General features: G+C 40.5%; 1 protein-coding gene across 1 annotated transcript in view; it reads right to left on the reverse strand.

Annotated features, from left to right (window-relative positions):
- LOC119740797 (nuclear pore complex protein Nup133-like) overlaps window positions 1-13,747 on the reverse strand; it is a 45,592-nt gene that overhangs the window by 7,347 nt on the left and 24,498 nt on the right. The window contains exons 21-29 of the mRNA XM_038216224.1: window positions 12,299-12,342; window positions 11,494-11,710; window positions 10,352-10,485; window positions 9,947-9,986; window positions 7,910-8,028; window positions 5,996-6,055; window positions 4,660-4,726; window positions 1,998-2,059; window positions 1,103-1,165 (exon numbers count right to left, since the gene is read on the reverse strand). Of these exons, the coding sequence (XP_038072152.1) occupies window positions 1,103-1,165; window positions 1,998-2,059; window positions 4,660-4,726; window positions 5,996-6,055; window positions 7,910-8,028; window positions 9,947-9,986; window positions 10,352-10,485; window positions 11,494-11,710; window positions 12,299-12,342 (806 nt within the window). The remainder of the gene's footprint in view (window positions 1-1,102; window positions 1,166-1,997; window positions 2,060-4,659; window positions 4,727-5,995; window positions 6,056-7,909; window positions 8,029-9,946; window positions 9,987-10,351; window positions 10,486-11,493; window positions 11,711-12,298; window positions 12,343-13,747) is intronic.

The raw sequence follows: 13,747 nt of genomic DNA on the forward strand, positions 1-13,747 counted from the left end.
GTAATTAGACCTTAAATTGCAAGCTGTTCCTTTTAAAATGATCTTTACTCAAAAGATCACTCATTAATTTCTACGATGGGTTTGATAGTACTAAGTGTACTACTGTATTCAGGGGTGAGATTTGGGGGAAATAAAAACAATTCAAAAAAAAAAAAAATATTTGGCGGATTCCCAGAGCAGCACAGGGTCAGTTTTAAGCATACATGTACATTAACCCTAAAAGGGCCGGGTTATTTTAACCATCTCTCAGCCGTGGGGGGGGGGGGGCGGGGGATTCCGCGCCCTACCCATATGATCGCGGCCATCGAGTGACGAAAAATTTTGAAACTCGGTACATGCATATGCATGAGGGGGGGGGGGGGGGTGGGGGTGCGGGCGGGGGATTCCGCGCCCTCCCCGTATGATCTCGGCCATAGAGTGACGAAACATTTTGAAACTCGGTACATGCATAGAGCAACTCTTTATGAACATACACAAGAAATTTCATGACTATATGTCTAAGAGTTAATAAAATGTCTTATGGCTAATTAATTATGCATATGTACGAATGGTAATTCTGCTCTGTGTACACAACGTATGGGAACATTAAGTTTTCACAGTACATAGCGCTGGCAAATTTTTTTCGCTGCGTGGCAACCCGTGGTCAAATTTTCATGTTTTTGGTATCAAAAGATGCGCAAGGCTCGAGGCTAAAAAGTCATATCAGCTCGGGTCGCAAAAAAAATGTTTTCGAGGCTATCGCGGAAAAGTTGAGAGGGGCCCCCCGGCCCTTTTAGGGTTAATATACACTCTTAAAAACTGCCCATAGAAATTCCTCATTATAAACCTTTGATGGAAACGAACCAGTGGCTTAGGCTTTTCTGAAATCTACAAATCTGGGAAAAATCCGGGGAAAAAATGTCATCCCTGACTTTTTATGTCGAAATAGTTGTGCGATATACCTATGAAAAGTAGTGGAAATGACATTTGTGATCACAAGAACTGGAACTGTAAAAAACAAATTCACACCATTATGCATTCAAAAAAGAAGCTTTCAAGTTAAAAAAAAAAAAAAACGTAAAAAATAAATAGAAAATGAAATAAACACAAACATGCAATTTACCCAGATTAGCTGTTCGGGATCAATGACTGGTAAATCCCCCTCACTGTTGAACAATTCCATTTTCTACAAAATAAGAAAAGCACAATCAAACTCATCTAACGCAACCAATAATTATATAATATTGGATGGCTTTGAGGGGAATATACAAGAATATATATTCGACTCGTGCAATATTGTTATAGTGAGTGCAATATATTCTTGTACCCCCCGGAACAAATATTAATATTGTTATTATTTATATCAGACTGACAATAATCTGCAAGAAAAAAGTTTTGTGACGCTGTCTTTATTTCTCAAATTTCGTCGAACATTCTTCGCTTTCCGAAGCACTTCTCGTGCCACTTGAAGCTGCCATTGTGATTAACACGAGTGTGCGTATACCCAGCTGCACGCTGCGTCCGCGTGCGACGGTTCTGCGTGATACAGTCTGCTGATTGGTTGACAACTGTGAGGCTCTCAGAATATTTACTGCCTTTTTTGTGGCCTTCAGTGTATTTTCTGCATCTCTGTTCTTTAAAAGTTATCAAACCTCGCACCGTTCGAAGCAGCCATTTTTGTTGACAAAACGTACTACAGCTCTGTTCACTGGTTAACAACCATGAGTACTGTGTGCCCTTGATTGTGCGGGAACCAGTGAAATTTGTTGAAATGCTCAGATGAGGACAACATCAAAGATAATATTGCAGTCATCTGGGTACTTTTACCGACAAGATATTATAGTCATCTGGCTACTTTTTCCAAAAGCACAAAATACACTCATTGATATTTAACACACGAAACCGGATATGAATAACAATTTAAAAATTCGTCCAAACTGTAGACTGAAGTAAAAACTAATCTTTGTGACCAGATAACAGGTGGATTTCTTTCACATTAATCTATAACTTCCACTTACTTGAACTAATTCTTTAGGCAGCTGTTCCTGGTGTAGTATAACATCCAATTCACTGTTAATATCTGTCAGAAAAAAATATAGTATACTGTCATGTATTGAGGTGTACAGCACAAACAACATGCAGAAATGCTATATTTGTTGTATTTTTTTTAGTAAAGACAAGTTACCTAGTGAGTATACAGGGGAGTGTGTGGCCTAGTGGTTAGGGTTCGTGACTCATGATCAGAGGGTCCGGGGATCGAATCCAGCCGCTGGTCATATATTGTGTCCTTGGGCAAGGCACTTCACCCCACTTGCCTCTCTCCACCCAGGAGTATAAATGGGTACCGGCATTAGCTGGGGAGTAACCTGCGATGGACTAGCATCCCATCCAGGGGAAGTAGAGATATTCTCAGTTGTTTCATGCAACTGAAACCGGAGATAAACGCCGGCCTGATGAGCCACATTGGCTCGGGACAGACTTTACTACTACTGCTATACAAACTTTTAAAACTTTAAAGTGCTTCTTGCTAGTAATGCAAAATTTGAAGGAAGATGTTTAAACAGAAAGAGGCAACAAATTAACATGTTATAATTACATGTGCTTTTAGTCTGCATCATATTGAACAAATTGCCTTTTTTTTAAAGTGGACTCATGGTTACTTTTGCAAAACGAAGACTGATGCAGTATTTTCACTGACAACTTATGAATTTCAACACCCTGAATTTGGAGTGAATATATAGTTTGACATGAATTCACCGTGAATTTTATTTTCATGGCGATGTCATTGCGAAGTATCTGGTGAAATCGCCCTGAAAATCATCACATAACAAGGACATGTTAAGGTCAAGTAAAATGTGAAAATGCAGCGATGCCTTCTGTGGAGCCCAGCTTATTAACTTTGTGGTTGCGTTAATCCATTGAGCAGTTTATCAAGTTGGGGCCTAATCCCCCTCATAATAAACAGGGTGTTGGATACTTGTAGGAGGACACTAAGACCCCGTTCCCACTTGATCCACCAATTGGGGGATCTGATCCACCTTTTGCCAAATTGCCGGATCAGATCCCCCAATTGGTGGATCAGATCCGGCAATTGTGTGTAGTGGGAACGCTAACCGTTATAAGGTGGATCAGGATCAGATCCACCTTTTCTGATCCACCTCTGGACCAGGATACAGATCCCCCAATTGGTGGATCAGATCCGGCAATTGCCGGATCACGATCAGATGGGAACGCAAAAGGTGGATCTGATCCGGCAATTTGACCTGTTAACATCCGCCCGGTGCACGAGTGGCGCGAAAATGTTGCGGTCTCATGAACGAAGAAACACATTTTCAGGCGTGTAGCTCATGTGAACATTTCCAGCGTATACAACATGCACAATAAACAACCGCTGAACTACGGGCTAGCACCGCGCATGCAAAAGCGCACGTGGTATCCTAAAACTACACTATAGGCCTTATTTTTGTTGCGTGTTCGTCCATTACTAAACCTTTTTCATTCCTGAAATTTTACTTATTTTTCCATCCATAAATGACTCTGAGTCCGCACTCACCAAAAGACTTCACTTTGGCACAGAATCATGGAAAAGCTTACGAGTATGCGATAAGAATAGTGCCGATAACGCGGTACATACGGAGGTGACAAATCTGAAGTATTGATTATAGAAAATTGAAAATTGATGTCGTAGTACATCATGTGACCGTTTCTAACCAATGAGAAGCTTCAGAACCAGGGAATCCCTTATCGATGCATTGGTTTCTGCCGTGATGTCACACAATGAGTGGCTCTGTTGGATTTCACCTGTTAATTTATGCACGCACGGATCCTCTACGGATCCGTGATTTATGTTGGTGAATTCGCCTAATTTTTGTCTGTGAATTCTGATAGTGCTGTTTGAAAACTAACCCATCCTGGCCTAGCATGCAACCATGCAACAATGGCACTCCCACAGAGCGCGCGTAATTCCGAACTCAGTGACCTTTCGGACCCGACATTTCCGTACGAAAAGGTGGATCAAGCATAAGTGGGAACGCGACTTGCGGTTTCGTTGCGGTAAGATAACGATCACACCAAAATGCCGGATCTTGATCCACCTTTTTCCAATTCAAGTGGGAACGCGGTGTAAGTAGCTTTTGTGTACTTGGGCAGTGGGCATTGGGTAGTAAGTGTAGCTGTCAATCAGACCATTAATCTGTGGTTTTCACACCTTCAGTGGAGGGAAGCTGGACCTGCTGTACAGTTATGAATAACAATAGACCCTTGGACCTCAAGAAGACCCATGTAAAAACACCATGAAACTGCAGTGAGTTTATCCCCTGCTGAGGGGCCCAGTTTGGCATCGTGAAAATGAGCTTACTTGGCAGTGAAAAAAAGTTTCACGGCGACTTCATTGCAATCTATATTTTCACAGTGTTGAAATTCATAGTCATTTTGTTAATTTCAGGAAATAATTAACTATTTCCTGAAATTAACAAAATGTTCCTATTACCAGTTATTTAAAATTATATGGATTTTTTTTAGAGAGCTCAGTTCAGATTTAGTGTCTCTGAAACAAGATTATGTTCATGTTGCTGAAGACGACATAAATGTGACTTCAGTTGTGAATGATTTCAAGAGGGATTACATCATTTCTATAAATAGCTTATTTATGACTAGATACACACTAAGTGGAGAATATACCTTCAAGTTCTGCCTCTGGAACCTCATCACAAGCCAATGCAGTCAACTTACTCAGACTCAGTAATGTCTGAAACAACAGAAAAAAACAACAACACATGATTAGTTACTTCATTGGTAGTATCCCCCAAACAGTAATTATAACATATTGGGCAGAGTGTTATTTCATGTAATTATTTTAGGCCAAAAAAAAAAAGTCTCCGGTTTCTGGTATGCGCGCGCGTCGCCGTAGCCATGCGCGTCGGCAAAATGAAAAAGTTTTTTTTTCAATGAAAGATGATGTCTCAAAACCGCCAAACTCGCTGGTTTGACTGGAATCCTGCTGCTGCACAATTTTAACGGTTTTTAGATGGGGTTATGATCGAGAATAAGCTTTATGTGGCCTCTCTGGTCTCCCATAATATTTGCACTAAGTTTAGTCGGGCACCATTTGCAGTCATCAGCCGACATTTGAAGCAAAAAAAAAGGTAAAAAAAAAAAAAAAAGCCGCGTCGCCGCACCACTTTTTGGGCAAGCTCCATACCAGAAACCGGAGACTTTTTTTTTTGGCCTTATGTCTGGAGATGTATAGTGATACTCGGTGCGGTTCGTGCTTTTGTTATAGTCCTACTAGCTTAGATCAAGCTTGTGATTTTTTTTCAGGCAAGCTTGTGGACAGCACTGAGCAAAAACGATCATACCATTAGGTTAATAGGAAAAAACCTTTATTAAACATCTCAGCTTTTAGAAAAATACAGAATTCTGAAATTTGTATAATGAAATGTCGGAACCAACGCCCAGGGCTTTATTAAAATTAATGCATTGGATGGGTGGGGGTGTCAAAAACCAGTTATGTTCAAAGAAACACTATGTTTTTACAAAATTATTGAAAAAACCCTCTTATCCCAGAAGAACAAAAGTGGTCCAGAGACACACATACATACTGAAATTTGTATCCTTGTGGAGACATTTCTTTGTTTCGTGTACTAAAGTTTTCGAGTTTGAAAGTACAGTTTCAAAATGCTCTTATTTTAACCAGAATTAATCTCCTTGGCTGAAATTCGGACTTAATATCCCTTTTTTAAAACTCTACCATTTGCGACAGATCAACATACCTTGGAAATCCCTAGTTTCTGAGTAAAATCCAATATATCTTTTTCGTGAAAACCTTGTGGAGACATAGAAATTGCCCTGTGGAGATATAAACAATCTTTTGTTCCCTATTGTGCATGTCTCAGAGGGCATGTCTCATGTCAAGAAGGCACGGTGTATCAGATCACTTCTTCTTCCAAGGCATTAAATAAACTGAACCTGAACGAACAAATAAATCGAATCTGAGAAACTAAGCAAGAAGACATACCTTTTTCTTTGCCAGTGATAGCGTCTCTTTTGCAGACAACCGTTTCAGGGTTCCCTGAGCCTATTGAATTTGAAATGAATAAAGAAATTTAAACATATGCATCCTTTCTAGACCTCAGCATTTTTGCTAGGAACTATTACTGTTACTTAACATGACGCTTTAAAGCTAGAGTCCATCATTTGCAGCCATCCGAAAAGTAACTGGCGTAATTATTGGTGAAAAACAAACTTGGTTGAAAGATAGTAAGGGAACTAAACTCCCTGTGAAATTATTCTTTCTGGGAAGCTGTCATTTTGAAGTAATCAACGAAAGAAGGCATTTCCAACGGTGATTCTTAAGAAGCACCGTAGGAAAATTTAAATTAGTAGTTCGTTTTGTTATTCAGCGCAGCGCGCGCAAGTATTGGAACGACGCACGCGCGCGCACGGTTGTTATAATTCGTCGGATCAGAGCGCGACGTCGCGTAAAGCTGCAATTCAAAACAATTCAAAACACGATTCAGTAACTTTTGATTTGAAATTGAGATCTTAGAATGCTGTTTTTCTCGGAATGTACAGCTAAAGCTTAGCTGAAACTTCATCAGGTTAGTTGCTCAGTATCCTTCATTAGATTTTGAACTCTTGTTCCTTCAAAGAACAAAATGCACAAATTACAAATGATGGACTGTAGCTTTAAGCCCTTTTTTGTTTTGAGTAGATTGGATGAGGTAAAAGCAGAGATTGGTTTGGCCAGATTCTGGATGATTGTTAAAACTACACTATAATTAACTATTTAGATCAAGTTGACCCCATGTCAGTGTCATAAATACAAGCCTCATGGGCCGTTTTCTGACTCCACATCATAGATATTCCAGATTTGAAACGAGTCACTGAATTTCGCGACTTGAGTCAAGTCGAGTCATTTTAAGGCAGTGACTTGAGACTAGTCAGTTGGTCAACAAGGTCCATTTGATTCGAGTCCAGTTACAGTGTGTGCTCGAGTCGAGTCGAGTCAATTTTTTTTGCTTGAGTCAATTCGAGTCACTGACATTTGAACACTATCTAATGAAGTGTCACAAACCAAGACAGAGATTGGCTAAGGATTTAGCATTTGTTTGTTTGACTTTCTTATTTTCAACCTGTAGGAGGTGTGCAGTGACACAACAAGGTAGGAGTCTATCTGTATGTGATGCGCCTTGCCAGCTTAAAACTTGACGTGAAGTAATAAATAATAAAACCGGAGACTTATATAGCACACGTATCTACCAACAATTAGGTACTCAAGGTGCTGGTAATTATGTCTATTATTACAGACAGGTAAATGAAGTACATGAGAAATATGAGACCCATATATATGTAGCATCTTTATAAGGGTTTACAAGGTGTTGCGGCACATATTGCAGCCACTGCCAGAAACACTGGGACAAACCCCTTCTCTTAGCGATATGTGTTACTGGGTTCTTTAACGTGCATTACACAACACACTGGACCTACGGCTTTACGTCCCATCTGAAAGGCAAAGTAATAATGGTAAAGTGCCTTGCTCAAGAGCACAAGCACCATGTTCCCCGTCAGGATTTGAACCCACATACCACGGCACACCAGTTGAACACCATAACCATTGGATCAAGCACCCCACAAAAATAGGCTAACGTTTAGTAACTTTGTACCAGTCGTTAGTCATTGATAACATTAATTTTTTTATTTTTTCCGTGCATATTTGGGACACGAGTGTTGATAAGACTTCTACTCAAGATGAGTCTTTGATGAGAGACTCCAGTCAAGGCAAGTCATTTGCTCACAGTGACTCGAGTCAAGTCAAGTCCTTTATAAAAAGAGTCGAGTCGAGTCATCAATATTGAGACTCGACTCGAGTCTTTGACTCGCTTCATCACATCCGTTGATTCAGGCAGTGTTGGAACTAGTCACATTGTACCTTGATGTAGTCCTTGACTTGCACATCATGGAGCCAGCTCAGGTGATCATGGGCCTGGAGGAACTCGCTCAGTTCAGCATGCTGAGAGAACGGCTGCGATAACAGCTTGCCACGCTTCCCTGTCCAAAAAGAAACCAACCCAAAACAATGAGAAAATGTTGCTCCTTAATACACTGTGACTGGGGTTGGGATGGAAACCTGAGTACCCAAAAAACCTGCTGAAAATGGCGGATACCCAGCTCTTATTTGTGGTTTAATTACCCAAAACCTCCTTTGAAGAGTCGATACAACCTTTCTGTACGGAATACTTTTTGTATTGAGGGTAGTTCCCAACCATTACCGACATCAGATAACAGTTGATATAGTGGGCTCCATCAGCTTTTATATCAACATAAGGTTGAATGAAGAAATTGACTGAACATTATTTGAAACTGCAACCTCCAGAATACCATACCAATAGAATGGTCCAGACCTGTATTCACTGTCTCCCCAATTGTCAAAGTGTTGTTCAGATGACATTGATAAAAAGCCATAATCCAGTATGTAGCTAATCTGAGGTTTAGCATGACCTAAACATGAGTTCACCAGTTTCCAAAGATTCAACATAATTCCCTCTGAGTTTTACAATTACTTTATCATTTAGAGAGATACAAGACATCCTATGGACTCCATAGCAGTTAGCGCTTTGTCACCACTAGTGCAAGGTATCTGGTGGGCGGGACACACCACGTGTAAACACTGTAGTGCTTTAGCACTCGTACTCATACTCAAGTACAGTACGTTTTTTTGGTACTCGTACTCTCGTACTTTATAATAATAATAACGGAGTCTTATATAGCACACGTATCTACCAACAATTAGGTACTCAAGGCGCTGGTTATTATGTCTATTATTAAAGAAAGGTAAATAAAGTATATGAGAAATATGAGACCCATTATGTAGCACCTTATAAGGGTTGACAAGGTGCTGGGGCGCATATTGCAGCCACTGCCAGAAACACCGGGGCAAACCCCTTCTCTTAGAGATAAGTGTTACTGGGTTCTTTTACGTGCATTACACAACACACGGGACCTACGGCTTTACATGTACGTCCCATCCGAAGGACGAAGCAATAATGGTAAAGTGCCTTGCTTAAGAGCACAAGCACCATGTTCCCACGGTCAGGATTCGAACTCATGTACCACTACTTGTGAAAATGTACTTGTCCTTGCAAAAAAATAGTCATTACTCGTACTAATGACAAGGTACTCGTACTCTTGCAAATGCAAAACATTTTAAGAGTTTCATGCAGGAAAAGAACCAGTTTCTACTTTTGGGAGGCTTCTATAGCAAAATTATGCCCTTGAACATGTTGAAAGCACGTGATACATTAGAATTTGCTCCTACCAGTGGAAAGTACTCATACTTGTTCTCGTACTCCTACTCCTACTCATGGACAAAAATTACCATGTACTCGTAGTCATACTCATGACAAAGTACTCACACTCATGGCAAGGAACTTGTACTCGTACTCATGGAAATGCACTATCAGCTGCAACACTGGCACACTGGTTTGCACATGTATGGAGCGAAATACACAAGACTAATTATATTATAATGTGCAAAAACCTGCAGCATTTTCGCTTGAGCACAAGTTGACAATAATGTGGTGCTTATATTGCACTTTATACCTAAGGTTTCAAAGCGTTTTTCAATTATTATCCCTGTTTATCAGGCCATGAGACCATTTTTTTTCTGCAGCAGCTCGAGATCAGCGCAATTTGGTCTTTACCTTTCACAGCTACCCATTTACATTCCTGGGTAAAGAGAGGCAATTGTAGTAAAGTGTCATGCCCAAGAACACAAGCACCATGTTACCCGTCAGGTTTCGAACCCACGTACCACAGCGCAAGAGTCGAACACCGCAACCATTGGACCACAGCACCCCACAGTGGCTTCCCCCAACTTTCTCTTTGTAAACTGTGGAGGGGGTACTTGTGTATGGAGACCATACAGTCACGATAAGTTGAACATGAATAACTCAGCTGCTAATCTTACCTTCATCCATGTAGTACTTGAACACGAAATCTGAAAATCCCTGAAGAACAAAAAACAAAAAATATAAGTTAATACCTTAAAAGGAATGCTGTGTTTTTATATTACAAGCACTGATTGGTGCCGCTTAGAGCTTGTGAGAAAGAAAATGGTCAAGATTCAAATCCCACAACCTCTTTCTTGTTCATTGAAGAAAATGTTTGAACAAATTGATTGCTGAGTTTCCCAGTATTTTCTGAGATCTCAACTTTTTGATGGAACTATTAAATTTCAGGTGAAAGTAAGTAGAAAGTCATCTTCGCACTGAGAGAATTTGAGAGAAGTTTTGTTAGCTTGCACTTTTTTGGGGGTGAAAAAGTCTCATTCTGCGGTAGAAACTCTGGCATGGAACACTGAATGAACAGTTACCTTGGTTGCAAACTGGTTCATGTATCGCTGCAGTCTCTCCTCGTTATCAGTCACTTCACACAGTGACACCAAGATGCCAAAGTCACAGTACTTCTCAGCCAGGGACGCTGCTCTCTCGTACTGACCCTGCTCCACTGAATGATCACAACCAAACCCAAATCAACCCTAACTCACTCAAACATTATTGGTAGGACAGAAGTCCACCACTGTGCAGGAGGCCAATGCAGTATTCTTTGTGTTTCAAAAGACATTGTGCCACGTGAACTACTTAAAGCTATAGTGGCTTGTTTCAAACACACTCTTTCAAAATCTCCCCAAAATTCCTGGTTAATTTGTAAATTTTAGGAGAATTACGGGTTAAACCAGTATGAGGTTGACTGCACAGCTTTCACAACATTGTAATCTCTACTTAGTCAACAAGTTAAGGGTACATCTTCTTTTATGTTGATCACACATTTTTTTAAACCATTGTGGTAGAACCTGAAGGATCTAGGACCGCTAGAATCAAGGGCATGTTCAATTTACTTGGGTAGGACTTGCAATTACACATGTGTGTATGGAAGCGGCTGCAGTCACTTCCCATAGACACACGTGTTATTGTCTGTAAAGCCGTAGCTATTTCGAACGCAGCTTAAGAATAGCTTGAGATGGTGGCAAACATGGGCCAAGTTCGGGCAAGGACCATTAGTCGACTAGTGGTTGATTTGTGACGTACCTTACGCCTGCGCACTAATAGCAACGTGCGAACGTCTCTAGTCAAACGCTGGTCAAAATGTCATCCCAAAACTTCTGGATCCTGGCTCTCTGCTAGCGTTATGAATGCGCGCGGCTATTGGTTACCAGCGAAGCAACCAACCCCAGTAGGCTGGTTCCAAATAGTTGACTAGCCTAGTCAACCACCGTCGACTAGACAGAGTTCGGGCAAACGTTAGTTAACCATTGGTCAACTATAGTCCTTGCGCGAACTTGGCCTTTGTTGTGAAGCAGTAGCAAAGTATTTCAGACGCGGCTTAGGACTATCTTGAGATGGTGGCAAAATTGTTGTCAAGCCAAAGTGAAGTAATTTGGACAGGCCTAAGGTGGACTAGCTTGAGCTAATTGAAACAATAACCGTAAATTTAAGCTCACACACTTTGACTTACATAGTGGCATAATCAGTACATGTCTCTCCTGTTGGTATTTCTGTTCCAGCTCTTCGTATTGCGAGCTGTCTTCTCCTGACCCCAAGCCGATGGACTCCAGCTGAGTCACGTACCCCTCCAGGATCAGGTCCGTCAGCTCCATGATCTGCTGATAGAGGGCGCCCCGCGATTGGATATCCTCGCCGTTGGGGATTCCTTGCTCTATGGTCACTCGGTGCTTGGTGAGGGTTGAATGAAGACAAACGGGGGAAAAAAATATCATCATCAAGAAGAATAAACTCTAACATGCTTTTGCTAAAGTCAAAAGGCCTGTATTTCAGACACAACTGGCCCGTATTTTTGAAACACGAGTAGGGTCCAATGATTTAGGCATTTGACATGTCTTAGTAGTTATTTCAGATATTTCAAATGTACATTGTAATTTGCAATGTTTTAAGACATTTCACTTTTCTGAAATTCTGTTTGATCGATTGTTTGAAAACTTTTTGCCACTAACAAACGGTTTTGACATTTCTGGTTGTGGCGAACATCGCTGATACAACAGTTTAATTCTGAATTACGCCACAGTCTCAAATTTAAGGACTTCTGACAAAAATGAACATATTTAAAGCACAAATGCATCAGTGTTACGTCTTACTAATCACTAAAATGTGGTACAACTTAAGATCTTTCACGAAATGTTGTCAATAAATCAAGGAGTTTTTTCCATCTATCCTCAGTTCAGAATGTAATGTACAGCCTTTTCGCTTTGATTGTTAATGCGGTAACATTTTTATTTGAATTTATTGGAGGTATGTTTCAATACCTGTTGCACTAAAAGACTTCTGATCCCTTTTGGTCCAGTAGATGCTGCAAATTATAAAAAAAAACACAAACAGTTAAAAATTTGTTCAATACTGCATTTCATAATTGTAGACACAAAACAGGACTTCATACTGGACATATATATTGGAAGGCAATCGCTCTTGTATTGAAAACCAAACATGTCACACATCCCTTCACACTGTGAGTGGATCGCTATATGAAAACCACTTAAAGGGAAGATACAACATTTGCAAACATCACAAAACGAAATGATCAAATTATCGCGAAATACCTTACTGGATTGTTGGGGAATGACAGTCTAAAGCATCCTGTAAAATCGTGGCTCCTGATGTGCTGACATTTGTAAGAAAAATGGTACTTTTCCAACGCTGGTCGGCCGTTCAGCGTTGGAGAAAACTGGCTATTTTTCAAAAATTGCTCCGAATTTTTCATTATTAGTTTTTCCGTACTTTCTTTGCAATTGATTACACACCTGTGAAGAGGTACAAGTCTGCTAGACTGATTCTCTGACTTTTTAATTCCCGAAAGTCTATTCATTGCTCCGTTTTATCTTATAAGTGGGGTCACCAGACTGCAAATACATGATTGGTTTTCTTGGCTTTTCCAGCATCTACAAGCCCAAACGTGAAAAAAAGTCATTTTAACAATATTTGCTATAACATACTAATCCTCCAAATCCATTTATTTCTGAATATTGCAGCAAAAGCAAATGTTGTACATTCCCTTTAATCAGTGAAATGTGGCTGTCTTAACATTTTGTAATCTTTGATATGTCTTCTACACACATTTTAAAGAAATAGTGCCAAACCTGTGGAATAAAAGTGCTAAGGAAGAATATTGGCATCTTTCAGTTACACAACTACAAAACTTGAACGTCGATAAATGCAAACTTTAAACAGTCTGAACTTGTCAGTGTGTCTGATTAAGGGATCAAACAGTGCTGCAAGGAGAATTTGATTCTCTTTCCTATAATACCCTCATTTCGACCTCTGCCCAGTTCTGTCTCAGTTTGCACGGACATCTCACATATAAAGCCTAGTTTCCAAATCAACATGAGAAATGCAGAGAGAAATGCAAACAAGACCAAAACTGCAATGCAGACATATGGAAACATTTCATCCGTGAATGTCACCGCCAACCCAGACAGACGCAAACTCGTAGGCAATTGGCACAAGTTCAACTTTGCCGATGGTTCCGCACACTGTCTGCGCAGTCTGCATAAGCTTAACATCGATATGGAAACTGAATGCGGCCGGATAGACCTGGACGACGACACACTGGCCTGGCTCACCTTGATAGAGCTGCAAGTCTACGAACATACGACAGAAGAAGAAGATATGGAAACTAGGCTTAGCAACTGCCATTCTGCTGGGGATGGCATGGTTCAGGGAAAGGGGGGCTAAAGTGAGACGATGATGTTGCACAGAAT

The sequence above is a fragment of the Patiria miniata genome, unplaced genomic scaffold (assembly GCF_015706575.1).
Source record: "Patiria miniata isolate m_02_andy unplaced genomic scaffold, ASM1570657v1 HiC_scaffold_5, whole genome shotgun sequence".
In the NCBI taxonomy this organism is placed as follows: domain Eukaryota; kingdom Metazoa; phylum Echinodermata; class Asteroidea; order Valvatida; family Asterinidae; genus Patiria; species Patiria miniata.